Source organism: Thermobia domestica, chromosome 12, assembly GCF_964235325.1.
Source record: "Thermobia domestica chromosome 12, izTheDome1.hap1.1, whole genome shotgun sequence".
NCBI lineage: Eukaryota > Metazoa > Arthropoda > Insecta > Zygentoma > Lepismatidae > Thermobia > Thermobia domestica.
Window position 1 is genome coordinate 12,725,155 of NC_137465.1, and position 17,579 is coordinate 12,742,733.

Genomic DNA, 17,579 nt, shown 5'->3' on the forward strand with positions numbered 1-17,579 from the left:
CAGTGACCGGCAGCGCAGTGGCAGTCCGCCCATAGTGAGGACAGCAAATGGGATTTGGCGTAATCGCGTCAAGACTCAATCAGTAGTATCCCAAGAGATGTCCGTTTTGAGACCAATCGTGTCACGAGTGCTCAATCAGAACGTGGGACTCAGAGCGTACACAAAACGTACAAGTCACTTCCGTTTCGTTACGCCAACATAGGGTTGTGAAACCCAAACGTCTGATGCGTTGAGTTGATTTTGAGTTTAACGTCCCTTTCAGTAGCGAGGCTATATGAGAGGACCTACTGATTAATGTGGGATTTGAACCACATGAGCTTCCGCGAGGAATCGAACCCGGGTCTCCCACGCCAAAGGCGTGTACGCTAACCGCTTAGCCACAGAGTAGCTCAAAACATCTGATGCGTTACGCAGGAAATGGCCATAGGATGATTTTCTTTTCCAACGAAAAGCTATTCACAGAACAGTTCTTGAATGCTCAAAATGACTGCAGGTACACATTGTCATCAGTGTAAACTGCTGAACGTGTTTTAAGGCTGCAAAGGTCTCATCATCTACTAGTATCAGTCATGTTGTGGATAGGTTTGAGCGTCAGCAGTACAAATGGTGGACGATATCGTATCCTTGGGTTTTCTCAGTCCTCCAGTCTCATTCACCAATTCTTCAATTATTCACTCACCCATTTCCGGTTTCAACATTTGTCGCGATAGAACGAAAATGGTAATAGCGACAAGCTGTTTTCTGTAGTGTATTCAAGGTGTCAAGAGAACATACCATCACAACGCACAACACTACCATAACTAGAAATAATTGAAATTTACTGTTAGTTCGGGTTTCAATACTGATTTCCGTCAAGCCGCAAGTTTTTGAAATTAACGATTTTCATTTTCAATCTTTATCAGAATAGAGCAAAAACAGTAGGCCTAAGGCATAGCGGGTAATGGCTTTCTGATATTGATTCAATGTCCGAGGAACAGGTTCTATCTTTGATCTTATTACTCTGTTGCAGCCATTAGTTAATGGATGTACTACCTCAAGCTTCAGTATTCAATTGCCATATTCTTAAAGTCTGCTGTGAAACTGAATTCACTTGTTTACTTATTATATGTATGCACAGCCTCCTTAACGCAAACAAATTTACTCCAGCGATATTCAGAACCTTTATGCATCGCGGAAATAAGATTCATCCGTGGCTGGTGGCGTAGTCGTATCCAACTCCTTTGGAGGCCAGATAGTGGGGTGGGGAACAGCCCGTACTGTGAGGTTGACTTTTCATGATGGTCTAAGCACCTGATTCAAGCCTTAGTCGTGGTAGATCTTGTTTCGTAACCACGATGTTGCGTAAGAACGCGAAACAGAAGTAGTCAATGCAGAGTCCTCCAAGGTCTTCATTACGTGTCAGTCCTCGCAATAAATGTAACAAGCAAGTATATGAATTATCGCAAACTAAAGATCAAATTTAGTATTCCATTAAAAGAAACTGGTGCGCAATAGTGCCCCAGGCCTGTCAAATACTACTGCACTTATGCCTTAAATTCGGAGAATCAATCCAGTAAAGTATATTTTCAGCTTAGAGAGGAGGTGGAAGTCGAAGGTGCCGAATCGGGTGAACAATACCGACGTAACGACAGATCATTGATTTTGGCCATTGTGACGAAATTCGTATCGGGTGAGGAGTGTCATGATGTAAGGGGAGCCTTCTTGAACCTTGCCTTTTTCTTTTCGTTTCTTTTTCTTCATGTATGAGTAAAACAAAACTGACCAAAACACTAAATATAACAGTTTCGGCAATGTAACATCATTTTTATTAGACACGTTATTGACAATAACGTCAGATTATAGTGTCACTTAGAGTATGTGTTTTTCTCTGTAACTATTGGTCGAATCTGTACCAAATTTGGCGGGCTAATAGCCGATGGCCAAAGGAATAAAATTGGCTATATTTGATGGCTTGGTTCAGCTTGCTTTGCATGTGGTACTTTATTTCTCAGTAACTACTAGCCGGATCTAAACAAAATTCGGTGGACAAGTAGCACATCGCATAAGAACTAACGATTGCCGTAATTCGTGGCTGGGTTTGGCCAGGAACAGGCTCGCCTCGACAACAGTCTGTGTTCCACTGCTTTGTACACCGGGAGCTTTTCGCTCACCTCGGCTTGTTTTGACTGCTGTTCCATTTCTGGAATATAGTATTGTACTCATAGTACATCGATGATTATGAGTCGACGTAGAGAATTTGCATTCTAATTCGTTTTGTTCAGTTGTCAGCTGTAGCGGTATCCTTCTTGGAGACAGTTTATTCATGCGCAGTTCTTATTATGAAGTTCAGTCAAATTATGAAATAAACCGTTCATCTAAAATGGCAGTTATTATATGGCTCGCCTAGAGCTCCTCCACACTACGTACTGCTTCAGTGTCTGATGTAGTGAAAATTTTTGGTCGCTCTTTTTAGTGGGTCATTTTCCGTGCTTTTACACTCGTATTTAAGCTTAGGTATCCACTTAGTAGCAGTTGAAATTACAGAATTGACAACCTGAAAGTATTTTTCTCACGACGTATTTCTGTTGCTTTTCTGCACTGTCATCTAAAATACTTCATGACCGCTTAGTGCTAAAAGTTTTGTCATTATATAATATATATATAATGTAAAACAGGGATGCAAATAAGCAACAAAATTTTACTAGCCCAAGAAAAAAGCTGCTAGTTCACATCCCACAATAGAAATAATTTACTTATCTTCTGTATTTTAATAGTGATATTAGAAACTCGTCCGCACCGATGAACCACTCGCCGCGGGCGAATGGTTAATTGCATCCCTGGTTTAAAACCTATGGTTATACACTTTAGAGACGATTGGTTAATGAGTGATGATTGTGAAATTATTTTTTTTGTGCTCTCCAACCGGGATTCGAACCTGTGAACAGTGCACCGAGGAGCACACGGTAGCCACTCGACTAAACACAAGCTTGCTGGGGAAGTTTAAAAACATATGTGCCATACAGTTGCACGACAATTACCTATAACTTCATTTGTTTACTTATCTGGTGAATGTAACTCTGATGTTGCCCGTAACCCATTTGAAACTAGTGCTGCCATTTGTGGGTCATTCCGAGAACTTTTCAAATGATCCTCGTATATAGACATATTTTCAGATATAGTACACAAATATATTGTTGACTTATTTTTATAAGATCGTCGCGACAGATGTATTGTGGTTTCAGTTGTGGTGAGATTGAGAAGACAGTTTTCGGTCTTGACCTCGCATCATGACGCGATTGGAAAGCTACTTCTATTAAATGAAATAATTTCCGCTCGAAAGTCCAGAAATAATTTTGTTGGTAGCGAATGTGTTGATTATGCATCGTACTGTTCAATGTGCCCTGTCGGGGCGTACACGGCCTACATAGAATGCGACACAGGAATGAATTATTTTTCTATATATGGTGATGGTTAAATATTAACACTTAAGTGTCTTGAGATTCCTATTTTAAGTTGCTTCCTGTCGCTTTCGGTTGATAATGTTATCTCTTCATGATTAAATCGTGAGGTACTCAACAGCAAAACGCTTGTCTATTTGAGCTGACGTAAATTGAAAGAAATCTTTCCCCACTTTAGATAATCGATAGAGAACCCCTTTTGCTCTCGTCTCTTAAGTCGCTTTCACTACGCGATAATTCAGTCAGTGAGGGTGTCTCCAGGGTAAAAGAAATGAAAATTTTGCTGATAGGTTTGTCATTCCAAGTTCCCACATGAAAGGAAATGAGATAAGAGATATTCAGTTGAGCATTCGCCTGCCTGTCACATTTATGCGTTGGTGCAATCTTCTGAACAATTACTTCTCTTCAAGGGGAACATCTAATGTTTTCGTATCTAATATTAAATGTCTTTTATCACACTATACACACACTGTGACGTTGATAAGGAAAATTGCAAGCAGAAGTTTGATATTACTTACTGGTATGCACATTACAGTAATCAAGATAATGTGAAATAGTTAGCTTGTTTGCAAGTAATAATAATTGTAGATCTATTTAATTTTAAAAATTTGTCAGACAATACATAGGAGGAACATGCTGTTTAGAAATGGTTCATTTAAAGAATTAAAGCCTGCTATGCATAAGCGTGGAAAAGCTTATAGAAAGACCGAGGGGGGCCGCGGTGGCTCGGTGGTAGAGCGTTCACCTCTGGTGCATTGGTCATTGGTTCGATCCCAGCTCGCGTCACGTGAGCTTTGGGGTGGACAAACACCGTGTGCTTGGGTTTTCTTGGGGTTCTTCCATTCTTACTTTCCCTTACTTTCTTCATTCCACCATTTCATTCATTTCTCATGATCACTGTCTCCTTTAGCCTAGCCGGCAAAAACGTGGGACGTAAAACTGAAGAAAGACAAAGTTGCTTGTTCGATTCCAGGCCGGGATTTTTTGGTAGTCTGTTCATTGAATCATTTACTTGCATTTACATTTTGTAAATTGATTTTTTTAAAATAACCAGTAATGATTCATTTCAATTAGTGATAATGAAGCTTTTCATTAAAAATTCGTCAGGAAATGAAGAACATAATAATAGTCTGGAATAAACTTAATTATTCACTAGTTTTTGGAAATAGTCTATATAAACCCGGATCAGGTATTATAGGATGGAAGTTTAACTGGGATTCTGTGTTAAATGATGCATTACCTTGTTATGGAATAATGCACTACAACTTATATTAATTGCTCAGTTTTGTGCGTCATGCAAGACATAAAAGGTTAAAATAGATAACTTAATGGTATTTTGTAACATGTTAAGGCATGTGAAACATGGAATACTGAGATTTCGATCCTGTATTTTAAAGCATGTTCTTTTTCCATTTAAGTTTTGAAAATAAATGCGGTTTCAAATTTATACGTAATCGGTTTTGGGCAATTTAATTTCCAATTTTGATTACCGTTCAGCGAATTTAATCTGAATGTCATTTCTGGTTAATAAAACAGTGTTGTCAGTAATGTATCTAATTTTCTGCTTTTCAAAATATTACAATTCCTGAAGGTGAATCTATGGGAGAGATAATCGCTAACAGATGGCAACACGTATAGCTTATTTAATGGGTTCTCAACCTTTTCGAGCGTAGCGCTCCTTGCATGAATGCTATTGTCCTAAGCACTCCCCGTCATTTTAAAATCCAATCCACGCATACGCCTACACATGACTGAATGTGACTTGGACGAAGCAGTTTGTAAGCCAGAAAAAGTCTTCAGTTCTGAAAACTAGAAAAAGGCTTCAGTTTTTCTAAAAACCCGAAAAAGGCTTCAGTTGTTAAAACCAGCGTTGTAGAATCTACATTATTATTTGTAAAAATGTCTAAATTGTGACTGAAAACTGCTTAATGGCTTTCATTTTATAAGAAAAAGAACTAACAGATCGTGAAATTTCAAATGCTCTGTAGTATATCGCCTTGCAATTTCAGTTTTTGTTCCAGCGCCTCTGGAATTGAGAACGTTCTTTAGGGTGCTTAATGCACGTCAAGAACGACTGCTTTATCTTTCAAATGTATTTTGTAGGAAGCGATAGTATTCACAATAACTGAACTAACTTGAAGAAATGAATATTCAAATTTTGTCGAAAGACCAATGAAATCAATAATTAGAGAATGCCCATGCACTTTGAGATTTTGTTCCTTTCATTGTTGAGAAATTTACTGTTGGGAACATGCTTCTGTAGAGTTAAATTACGTATTCTGTACAGTAAATAAAACAAAATCGAAAATTACACGGATTATTTTCTTAATTATTCATTTCTCTTTCGACAAAATTTGCATATTCGTATCTTGAAGTTGCATCAATTACTGTGAACATTGTCACTTCCCCACAAAATACTTGGAAAGATGGGGAATATGTGCTCTCATATTTGTTGCCAGTGGTTGATTCTGTACGCTTACCTTAAATCCAAACAGTTTCACAAATCAACTCTTTCCTGGCCAAATTCCTGCCTGTTGGTATGGGAGACTCATATTCGATTAATGTTCGGTCTGTGGTTTGTGCTTGCTCATGCTGGTAAGTTCAGGTGAGATACGGGCTTATTGTGTTTTAAATGGACGTGCAATTCTGAACTGATATACAAGCAAAGATAAGTTTACAATAAGATGGGGGCCGCGGTGGCTCAGTGGTGCATGGAATTCTTGGTTCGATCCCAGCTCGCGCCAAGTGAGTTTTGTGGTGGCCAAACACCGTGTGGATGGGTTTTCTCGGGGTTCTGCCGTTTTCTCTCACTTCCTTCATTCCACCATTTCCTTCATTTCTCATAATCATAGTCTCCAGCCTAGCCGGCATAATCGTGGGATGTGAAATTTAAAAGATTTCATTCTTTTAGTAACTGTAAGATAGTTCAAATGGTTCGATAACTGTATGATAAATTGTTGTTTGAAGTAATAGTAAAACGTTATACACCCCTAAAACTAGTGAAAACCAGATCGCATGGACAATTTCAACAATAAGTTCTGCCATCTTCGGCTTCTTTTAACTACTTCGTTGAAAGAACATCTTTTTGCAAAATCATCTTATAGAATTCTTAGAGCAGCGTAGTTTTTTAATCGCACTGAAGATGTGAGAATTTATGGCTGAATCTCTCTGCGAGCAGTTTTCACCCAGAGCTTCAGATGAGTCCAGTTTTATTTTATTATTCATCCTATTGTTTCATTAATTTGATTGTTGTTTAGCGTCCCTTCACACTGAGACTATATGAGATGTATACCTACAGAACGAGGTGGGATGAAATTTGGGATCCTGTACAGCAGAGGCAGACGGTGTCAGTCATTATACCAGGAGAGAGGGCTTTAAGTTGATTGTTAGTTGGGTACCAGAAGACAAGAAAGGGAGGATCCAGTTATTTTATTGCGTTTTTGTATTTACTTTCCAGCGTGTTGAAGAATTTGAACATAATAACTTTGCATTTTAACAGTGGTATGGATTTGTAAAGGTTTTATACCATGAATTGAGATATAGACTATATTTACTTACAGGCCCGTATCTAGGGGGCGGACTGCCCTAAAATTTTCACGGTAGGCTTGCAAATGAACTATAATATGGTTGGATCGCCCCCCCCCCCTACATTTTTAGGCTGGCTACCGGCCTGTTTACGTAATATAACGCCTTTAAATTCTACGGGAAAAGGTTCACTTTAAATATAGACATGTCAAAGTCTGTTCAATTTCATGTAACTTTAATCTTTTTACATCCAAGAAAATAATTTGTTTTTCTTCTTTATTACAGGAAGTTGTTTGTTGGTGGTTTAAGCTGGGAAACAACACAAGGTAAGATATGATGTGTGAAAGAAGGAAGTGTGCGTAGATTTTGTGAAATGAGTTATTTCCTTAAACAGAAACGTACTGTGGTATATTTTTTTTTTCATTTGGCATTTACTTCTAAGTGTAGAATAGTTTGTAAGATAAAAAAGTTAATATTTTAGCGTCCATTTTTATTGTATTAGATTCTTTTAACATTACTGACCAATCTCAAATGAGATCTTGAAGGCTTAATTTAAATGTCCAGGGAATAATTATGCGAAAGCATTTGCCTTTGTCATTCAAAATTTAGAGCATTGTATCCATCTAGTAGTGAGATAACATAGAAAGCGACTTTTACCCTTTTAAATTATATCATAAATTTTTAGGTGGTAGAATCTTCATTATTCGATTAAAAAAGTACCAATAAAGCTTTATACGGCTTTTTTTTTTTTTTTTAATAAATATTTTAAGCCTGGAGGCATTGCAGAACATGTTACATATGCTTTCACGCCTTTTTGCGTTGAGACATAAGGTGTAATGACGTCATAACTTTAAAAAATATTTTTTGTTATGCATATTTTTATTATTTTTAGGCGGGCTTACTTTTGCACCTAGAAGATTGAAATTTTGCACACATTCAGTGTATTACTTAGTATTTTTCAGATTTGTTCCAGATCGCTGCGTTAAAACAGCAGGGTTCAGTGGGTCTAAAAAATAAATCCCTTTTCATGATTTTCCCACCCCAGTTACATGATGGATATATGTAAATAGTACCGTTTGGAAGTCTGTTCTATTCGGAAGAGAATGATGTACGAACCATAATCCTAGGATAAATAGGGACGCCTCAGGAAATTTTTATATTACATCCGGGTCATCTGGGTCATTGTAGGGATGTTCTTAGCTCGTTGGTAAATATTTTTCCCGCCCTTACTATTCAAGATAGAAGCTTCAAATTTAGTACACCCGCTTAGTATTTTTTAGTTTTTTCTGAGATCTGTGCGTTAACACAGGGGGTCCAGAGGGAATATTGTTTTTTTTTAAATCACCAATTTCCCTCAATTGTCCACCTCAGGGACATAATAAGAAAATGTGAATGGTACCATTTGAAAGGTTGTTTTATTCTGAAGAGAATGGGGTACGAACCATGATTCTATGATAAATAGGGATGATGCTGTAGCTGCTTGAATGAAAGTCTATAATTTATCTAAAAAGTCATAATTTAAAAGGGTTAAAAGCTCAGTATATATGTAGTATCAAATATATCAAAAGTAAACAAAATATCTTATGAACAACAAATAATAACTTTATAATTGGAGAAAATAAATTGATGGTAGTCATAGTGATTATAGTGGATAACGCTCCTTGTTCCAAATATAAGCATTAAAAATTAGCGGGCAAGGTATATTTAGAGCTAATAAATCAATTCTCTTTTTTTTGCTCTCAATTGATTCGAAACCTCTATTAAATACTATTTTGACTCACATTGCGAATACTATTGTTGCTGATTACTCAGAGTAGGTCACCATAATTAGATGCTGGGCACAAAGAAAAACCTTCATAATTCATTGTTGGTCTCCCAGTGTTACACATGTACTTTTTATTCTGTGCTAATAGCATACCATGCTGTTTCATGGCAGTCGCCCACATCTAAACTGATGCCCCTTCATATTACTCACACGCTGTTTCTAACATTACAATCAATAATCAACAGTTGCACAGCGCAATTTAAAATCACCAAAAGATATTACGTGATATGGTCCTTATCTTTAGTTTAAACCATTTGAGTCATATTTAACTGATTCAGGTAAATGAACATGACTACACCAAATTGTACTGCCAACTGCATTTTTTCCTTTACCAAAGCACAGAACAACTCCTCCGGTAGTCTAGTAATAGGCTCGGTTGCACCTTCAGTGAACGGGGTCCTGAGTTTGATTCCCCGTAGGCCATTGCGGTAATTCAGATTTCACCTTTAAAACTGTAGGTCCACTTCTTATATAACTTCAGTACTGAAAAGAGAAGGTAAACATAAATAACACACCTCGTTACAGAGACGTGGACTTAGTTAGCTAGACTTCGACCACGGTAGTGCGCTCAATGCTCCCCTAAGAATCAAACCTGAATCCCCATGTACGAAAGGAACGCGTGTTAACCATTAGACCAGCGGCCGGGCTCATATGACTGAATAAATCAAGATCACAGTGGTTCTGTGAGAAAACGTACAGTCAGATGATGCGAATGGTTTAGTACCTCACGATTATACCCTGTAGGCTAAAGGATATATCGCTTGTTTATTTCAAGAGCGACATAATTCAAGATTCCTAACTTTAGAAGAAGCGTTTGAAAGTTTCCAAACGCAATTAAAATAAATGGGCACAAGAACGACACAAGTGCTCTTCAACGCCCAGTTTTGGAAACAGTCAATAAGGACGATTTTTGAGTTGTGTAACTCTTGAAATAAACAGGGTGGCCTAAAAGTAGGTATACAGTACCATACTGATCAATTCATTGCTTTTTATATCATTTCTTATTGTTATCCATCGGGTAGACTTAGTTTATTATTTGTTCTTAACGTGTTTTTACTTATATCTTAAACCCGGAAGAGCCGAAGCAAATAAACCTATAAGCTATATTATTATACTTGATCAATGCAGAGATGTATACCTACTTTTGGGCCACCCTGTGTTATAATGAGTGTGGGAATGTGACAGACTGGAGAATCCGTGTACATGGTGTTGTCCACCACAGACTTCGTGACCATGGACCTCCCACTAGAAGTGAGTATTCTACCATTGACCTACAGTGCTCCATTCGGAAATTTGATACTGCTTGCATTCATTAAGAGCTGAGAGTTTGTTTTTCCATTGTACTTAATACAATTGTATTGTGTAGTTTATACTGTAATTAATGCAGAATTATTTGCGTTTCTTACATTTCTATGTAGCATCAACACTTACTGTAATTTAAGCTCAGAACTACTAAAGGGGATGTGACTTTAGAGGCTTACAAATAATAGGACCCGGAAGGTAATTTCCGGTAAAGAAGTTGCATGCACGATTTAAATATTTAGAAAAAAAAAATATTGATTGTATACACACCACCACTTGGTACCATCGCGCACTAAAGTGTCATCTGGCAGAGCAGATTTTCCCTTCACGTTGAGGGAGCGGGATATTGCATGAAGATCATGGTGGATTGGGTTCTTTTCATCGACTCCTCTTTATTGATCTATTTGAATTTCGACCCTTCTTCAAGGTCTCATCAATTTTATAAAAGCTAGTGCATTTCAGTCAAAAGAGATCCAACAATTTTCCTTCTGTCAACACTATTACTGATAACATGTTAAGAAAGGCCTCATTATTAATGTCGAAAAGTACATATAAGACGCTCAGAATCACTTGAAGAACACACCCAGTTGATCATACCTTATGGTAAATTCATGATTAGTAGCACGATACGATTCTCTAGTTTTAAGGGGAAAAAGTTGGAATCTTTAATATATTTTTTTCAATTAAACAAGACTCCAGTTTACATGCATTCTTATTAGAGAACAAGCTAATGCTTTTTGAAGCAGCTACGGAACTAGGTTAGTTGTTGCCCGGGGCAAGAACTTGTCTTAGCCCTCCCCGACTACATCGGTAAAGCGTGATTTTAAAATTGCAGTACATAATTTAATTTTTAATACAAGATAAAACACTAAACTAATTAATATTTGATTGCCAAATAATCTGAAAGTAATATGCTTGACACATCAGTCTTATATAATAACTGCAAATCACCTTTGTTTTTTAAAAATATTTTTTATTTTTTAAATTTGGGATTGCATATGTGTAGAATGTATCAACAGCTTGTTGCTTTGGAATAGAATATTTAATTATGATACAGTCAAGTTGTTGTCTCGAGTATTATACTCGGACATTTTGCAAGTCTCTTCAATCGATGTAAGTTAAATGAACGCACAAAAAAACTAAAACTAAAATTTATCTTCGCGGGCTCTTTGGTTGCAAAGGTTTTTGCAATGTCCTCAAAAGATAGCTTTGAAACTATAACTTATGCTTTATGGATATTATCTCAAGGTTGGTGAGTCGTCGTCGTTATGTTTCTGAGGTAATTTTTTATGATCTTCAGTTTGACAAAACTCTTTTTCTTGCCTTATAGTGAAAATAAATATTTGCTCAGTTTTTCGCCCCCCCCCCTCCCCCAATCCGGCATAAATCCCGTTTCCTCCTCTTAATGTCACTGTTGTGAAGTGTTCCTTCTTACGGGTTCGGGTGATATGACCTATGTTAAAGCAGTATTGAGTGAGGTCATTACTTGAATAGATGATCTCGTACTCGTCAGATAGTGGTGTTTACTTTAAGTTTATATGATCATTGACTAATACTGGTATTACCAATAGAACCCACTGGATAATGTAATTAAATCAGACATTTGGGGCATTATAGTGAATGAGTTTTTTTTTTTTTTTTTTTTTTTTTTTGTATCAAACAGTAGAATTAAACAGTCCTTGCCGTAATCCATCGTGCCTATTTTGGTAAGGTTTGTGAACACCACCTGTAGTCTCTTGTACTTTCTTCGACGACTAAGTCATTTTAATGCTGTCTCTTATTCTTTATTCTTTCGTTTCTGATGTTATCCAACCTGATAAAACCATACATCCATCTGAACATTTTCATTTCGATCACTCCTATTTCTTCTTTGCTTATAGTTCATTATCAGACATCGGGGAATCAAGTTCGTGTTCCGTTCTCATATAATAGCATTGTTAGCGTTTGTTCTCTGCTTCGATTCGTAGTAATTTTTTAGAATTTTCGAACTTGACCAGTGTTATGATGTAAGTTGGGAGCTACTTGAATTAAGATGTAGGAAACGTAGGTCTAGAAAGCCAAATATAATGATGATTGTTACTGATTAACAACTGAAGTCAATCGTAGCCCGGGGAGTTCAGTTGTACCTTAATAAAAATAAAATCTTGAATAGCAAAAACTTTGTGGATACAGTACTCCTCAAACTGGAAGAGGTTGGCCACCTCTGCATTGTGCATAATAATCAGGTAATTCTTAACGAAATTTATCGTGGATCTTGTGTCATTCGTCATATTTAATCAAAATCGGTATATTACGAAATATAAGAAATCTTTGTTGGGTGCACGAGAGAAGAAAATTCACTTTCGTTTTTTTTAAAATCAGGTGATGAAGTAATATTCACTTTTCATTGACAAATTTCAATCTCAAGTAGTAGGGATGATCGGCTAGTCTCGAAGCAGAGTATGTATGTGGGTAGTCTTCATACATAGGGTGGGTTTTTTTTACACCTTATTCTCCAGATTTCAACAAACAAGAGGGTTATTAGGACTAGCAAGTCGTAACTTAGAGTACGTGGTAGAGGGCGTAATTTAGCAATCTGCCTAGTGAGTTAATTATGCTGACTCTTGAACAAAGTCTTCAGTTACTGACTTTTCAGCTAGGGTGTACCAAATTTAAAATCGTTTTGGAAAATCTAGTTTATGGGAATAATCCATAGTCTCGTCTCTTATTTCAATGCAACGAGTGCACGGAGGAGTTGCATCAGTGAATTAGTATCAGATAGTTAATAACCCAAATCTGTGATACGATTGCTACTGTAACAAGGACCATGTTGGAGAGAACATGCAAGAATATAGACTAAATGTTGTTCGTGGCACTAGTGGGGCACATGTGGGCATCTATCAGTGCGTGGAAAATAAAATTGGAGTTTTTCTTGAATTCCCTGAAAGTCCATTGCTCTGTCATTCGTACTTTCTTCTTTTCTATGATTAATTGAAATTAGGAAGACTTGAAAGGAATCACTTTTTGTGATAGTATGGAACTTTATTGGAATACCAGAAAAATATCACCGAGTAACTTAATGGGGCTCATTGGTACGGCAGACACTTTTAATCCAAGCGGTCTTGTGTTCAATTCCAAGGTGTGCAGATTTTTTGAGGGCAGCATCCTGTCCGTCGGTTTTTTCGAAGTTGTTCCCTCCCACGTTCTCCACCAGTTCTTCTGTAATCATTCACTTCATTAATCAACTCATGTAGTCTAAACAGGCTAACCCAACCTGTTTCATACCACGATCCCCCGTTTTATCACATCCTCTTGCCAGCGACTCCCGTAAGTAAATTCTGGTTTGTAATAAGATTTTTGATTATTGCTGCTGATCGCGTATGGTTGTGTATGCATATGTAAGCCTTACACATAACAAACTATTCTACGAAGAATAACATAGGATCGCAAACAAGACCAGCCTCTTTCTAGTTCTCGAAGAAATCATTTCTCAAGTGTTACTTATGAATACATACAGCACAATTGTTAGGGATTTGTTGCTCAGCCATCGTAATTTCCTTGGCATTGCCAAAAAGTTAACAGTAGTCTCTATTATTTTAAATTGTATTGCAATATGGAGTTTTTGTTTAATGTACTGTGCTATGTGGCAATAAGTATGGAATTAAAAATGTATTTCGTTATTACGTTTATAGTTTTCACCCCCCAGATCTATAAACTTGGTTCTAATTTGAGATGATTTCAGTTTATCAATCAATGAACTAGTAGTGATATTTAAACATCACTCTCTCTTTCGCGCAATCAGGAGCTGCGGTGTATCAGTGGTAGGACGTTCCCTTCTGGTGCAAGGGGTCCTTGATTCGATTTCTGTTCGCACCATGTGAGTTTTGTGGTGGACGAACACCGCGTGCTTGGGTTTTCTCGGGGTTCTTCCGTTTCCTCCCACTCCCTTTATTACAGAATTTCATCTTTCTCATCGTCTCCTTTAGCCTAGCTTGCATAATTGTGGGACGTAAAACTTAATTTCATTTTTCTTTCTTGCAGTTAGATATTTGTCGATTGGAATATCAGCAATAGACCAGTAAATTAGTTGAATAGTGCTTTATAATATGAACTCTTTTTTTTTTTTTTTTTTTTTTTTTTTTTTTTTTTTATCGTGAGTGGCCACCATAACTCATATTAGCTCTAAAGCAAAAATAACACGTGAAAGTAATGAAAACTTAACATTTGTATGTTAAAAATCGAAGTTAATTTGAGCTTTTCTTAAATCAGAAAACTGTGGTAGCACTAAATCAGTATTTTAAAATCCTTCCCATCAGCACAAGAGCTGGATGAAATTTTTTACTTAAAATAAGTAGTATAAACAGTACTGTGAAAACTCATGGTTGTAAAACCATGGTGATGGACATCGAATTTGTTTTTTTAAAGGAATGAAAATGGACATCTGTCTTAATTTGTAAATAGGTTCATATGGAAATTTAGCACTGGAAGACTCATCTATTGCAATAGAAACAAGAACATAGTTTAAACAAATAGTGTTTATATGTTTATTTATTAATTTATATTAACAAATAATAAATAGTCTTTGATTTGATGTAAAAAAAAAAAAGTATTTGACACAGGCAAAAGAAATTTCCTTAAAGAAAGAAAGAAAGAAAGAAAGAGAGGGAGAAAAGAAAAATATATAAAATTGTGTTTTTGGACCATGATTGCATTTTGTCTTAAACATATGACTTGTGTGATTGTTTGATTATTGAACAATAATATTTATGTACTAATAATGGGACATTCAAATAACGAAGGAATTTTCCAGAAGCCTTTAGTACTTTTCTATCCGCTTTAAAATTCATGTTTTCATTATTTCTTGTGTTATGGCCAAAGAACTTATTTAAGTAAGCTTTTTTTTTTTTTTTTTTTTTTTAACATAAATTTTTTAAGCGTTTGTTTGGTTGTAATTGTTGGTATACATTTTAAAATATCTATTATCTGAGGTATGTAGAGGACTAATTTTTACGTGATGGTATATTCTTAACATCCAGTCGTTATCAACGATTTTGTGAACCTTGAGTGAAAAGGTGCCAATAAAAGCTTTGTACTGTTTATGTAACAAATGCTTTTATGCATGTTCATTTACTATTGAACATATTTGTAATGAAACTGGCGACAAGCACTGGTACTGTCTATTGTTTTCAATCTTGTGGCTTTTTTTTTTTTTTTTTGTGCTTGGTAGTGGCGGTAAATAACAGTTCTTCGTAGCTAGTTGAATTTTATAGTCCATTGTTTTAAGCGGAATAAGGCCTGTTATCAGCACCTGCTAAAGTTGATTAGGCGACGTGAATTATGCATAGCTATTTTTTGATTTTCATCATGAGATATAATGAATAGTTTACATAGCAGCTATATGCAGGATTTGCATTGTCGTCAGCGGTGTAAAATTTCTAATTTCATACAACAAAAAGCACGCCAAGTACATATGAAAGATATTTAGTTATGAACGCTACAATCACAATGAAAAATTGATCACCATGATAAAATTTATTTATGGCTTCACGGTGGAGATTTAAGAAGGTGTTCTTTTTCTGACCCAGAACCTTAGGCAATTTCTTTTTCATAGAGATTCATTTTTCTTACCTCAACCGTAGGTTAGTGGGCAATATGGAAATTTTAAAACCTTTCTCTCCCTTGGGAGAGCTGATTTATACTTAACTAGCCTTTGGCTAGCTGGGGGTTCCGACCCCAGACTCCCGCGTTTGCTCGGCCTACTACCTCGCATCTCTTCGGTATCAGCCTTTGCATCAAGAGTGAATTTTGTGCATTTGCTCTTTAATTACATTTCCAATTGTTACATTTCCAATTGGGCTTCGCCCCCTGACCCTTACGTTTACTCGACCTACCGCCTTGCACCCCTTAAATCCAAAATTCTACCAAATTTCAAGTTTTTCTGTTTCAACTATCTAAAGGTTAAGATTTTGTATCCCAAGGAAATAACATTAAATAACATGGGAATTCCTTCATCCCCCCCTTTAGAACCTTAAAAAATTAAAAATATTCACTTTTGGCAGTTTTCCTATGTGTTAGTCCCGGAAGGCTACAGTCATGCCAAGCTTTATCATTCTAATCCTGCCGGAACTACCTAAACATTTTGGGCTGTAGAAGACGTCCCATATAAATAGCATGGGAAAGATTTTTCAGTTCCCCATAAAACCACTCTACGATCGGAAATTTTTATCTTTTAGCGATTTATTTACTTAACGGTAACGAAAACGTACAAGCATACAGAAATTCAAGTTTTTATTCCAATTCCAAATACCTAAAATATGAGATTATGGATTCAAAAAAAAGACCCAATTCCAAGTACCTAAAACATGAGATTATAGGTTCAAAAAAGGCCCATATAAATAACTTGAGAAAATTCTTCATCCCTCCTTAAGTCCCCCTAAAAATTAAAAATATCCACTTTCGTCAATTTTCCTGTCGGTTAGTCTCGGAAAGCTACAGTTATGCCAAATTTAATCATGGTAGCCCTACAGGAAGTGCTCAATAATTTATGGCAGCTCATGTAGTTTTATATATAGTTAAGATAAAGCTATCTTCTTCGTAACTGCATTTAGATATTCTATCATTTGTCTTCCTCTTCCTGGTTTTCCTTCTGCCTTTCCCTGTTATCAACACTGTGAACCAATCGGAGTGCCGAATTAGATATCCAAGCATACTATTCCTCTTTTCCCTATTATCTTATTGATAATGTTTCCAACTTAGATATTTCAGCTTTTCTCAATGTCCACATCTCTGATCCGTAAAGCACCACGCTCCACACCAGCTTTAATAAATCGTTTTCGAACGCCCAACGACATTTCTTGATGTTAGCAGTTCTCTTCCTACTGAATGCTTGTTTAGCCTGCGCTGTTCAACTTAACGTCTATTTCACTTCTTCTGTCTGAGAATATTAGTGTTCGAATTAACCCTTTTAAATTCTCGCCTTTTTCGGCGTTTTTCTTGAGTCTCAGATAAGCAGCGACAGTGTCATCTCTCTTTATCCTAGGATCATGGTTTATACCTAGTTTTTCTCAGAATGGAACAGCCTTTCAACCGGTACCACTTACATGTCCCTATAATATGCCAGAAGGGAATTATTTTGAGGGAAAATCGGGATTTTTTACAAAAAAAAAAAAAAACTTCAAAGTTTGGGGCCACCTGAGGCTCTACCGGGTCTGCGCACAAACCTCCAAAAATTTGGAAAAATACTACGTAGTGTACTAATTACTTGTGACAAATTCGAAGCTCCTGTCTTGAATAGTAAGGTCGGGAAAATTTTTTACCCATGTTGAGAGAGCATCAAAAAACGCCCAAAATTTCCCTAACATGCACCCAACAAATTTTAAAAAAATTCTGACACGCCCCTAATCGTAAAATTATGGTTCATACGTCGTTTTGTTCAAAATGGAGTAGCCTTTCAGATGGTATCACTCGCATGTCCCTCGGACATTCCTAAGGAGGGAAAAATTGAGGAAAAT

The 17,579-nt window shown here is 36.6% G+C and overlaps 1 protein-coding gene across 8 annotated transcripts in view; it reads left to right on the forward strand.

Moving 5' to 3' along the window:
* Hrb27C (Heterogeneous nuclear ribonucleoprotein at 27C) overlaps positions 1-17,579 on the forward strand; it is a 149,735-nt gene that overhangs the window by 25,068 nt on the left and 107,088 nt on the right. For all 8 annotated transcript variants that reach the window (XM_081733474.1, XM_081733473.1, XM_081733480.1 and 5 more), the window contains one exon: positions 7,248-7,288. In XM_081733474.1, the coding sequence (XP_081589600.1) occupies positions 7,248-7,288 (41 nt within the window). The remainder of the gene's footprint in view (positions 1-7,247; positions 7,289-17,579) is intronic.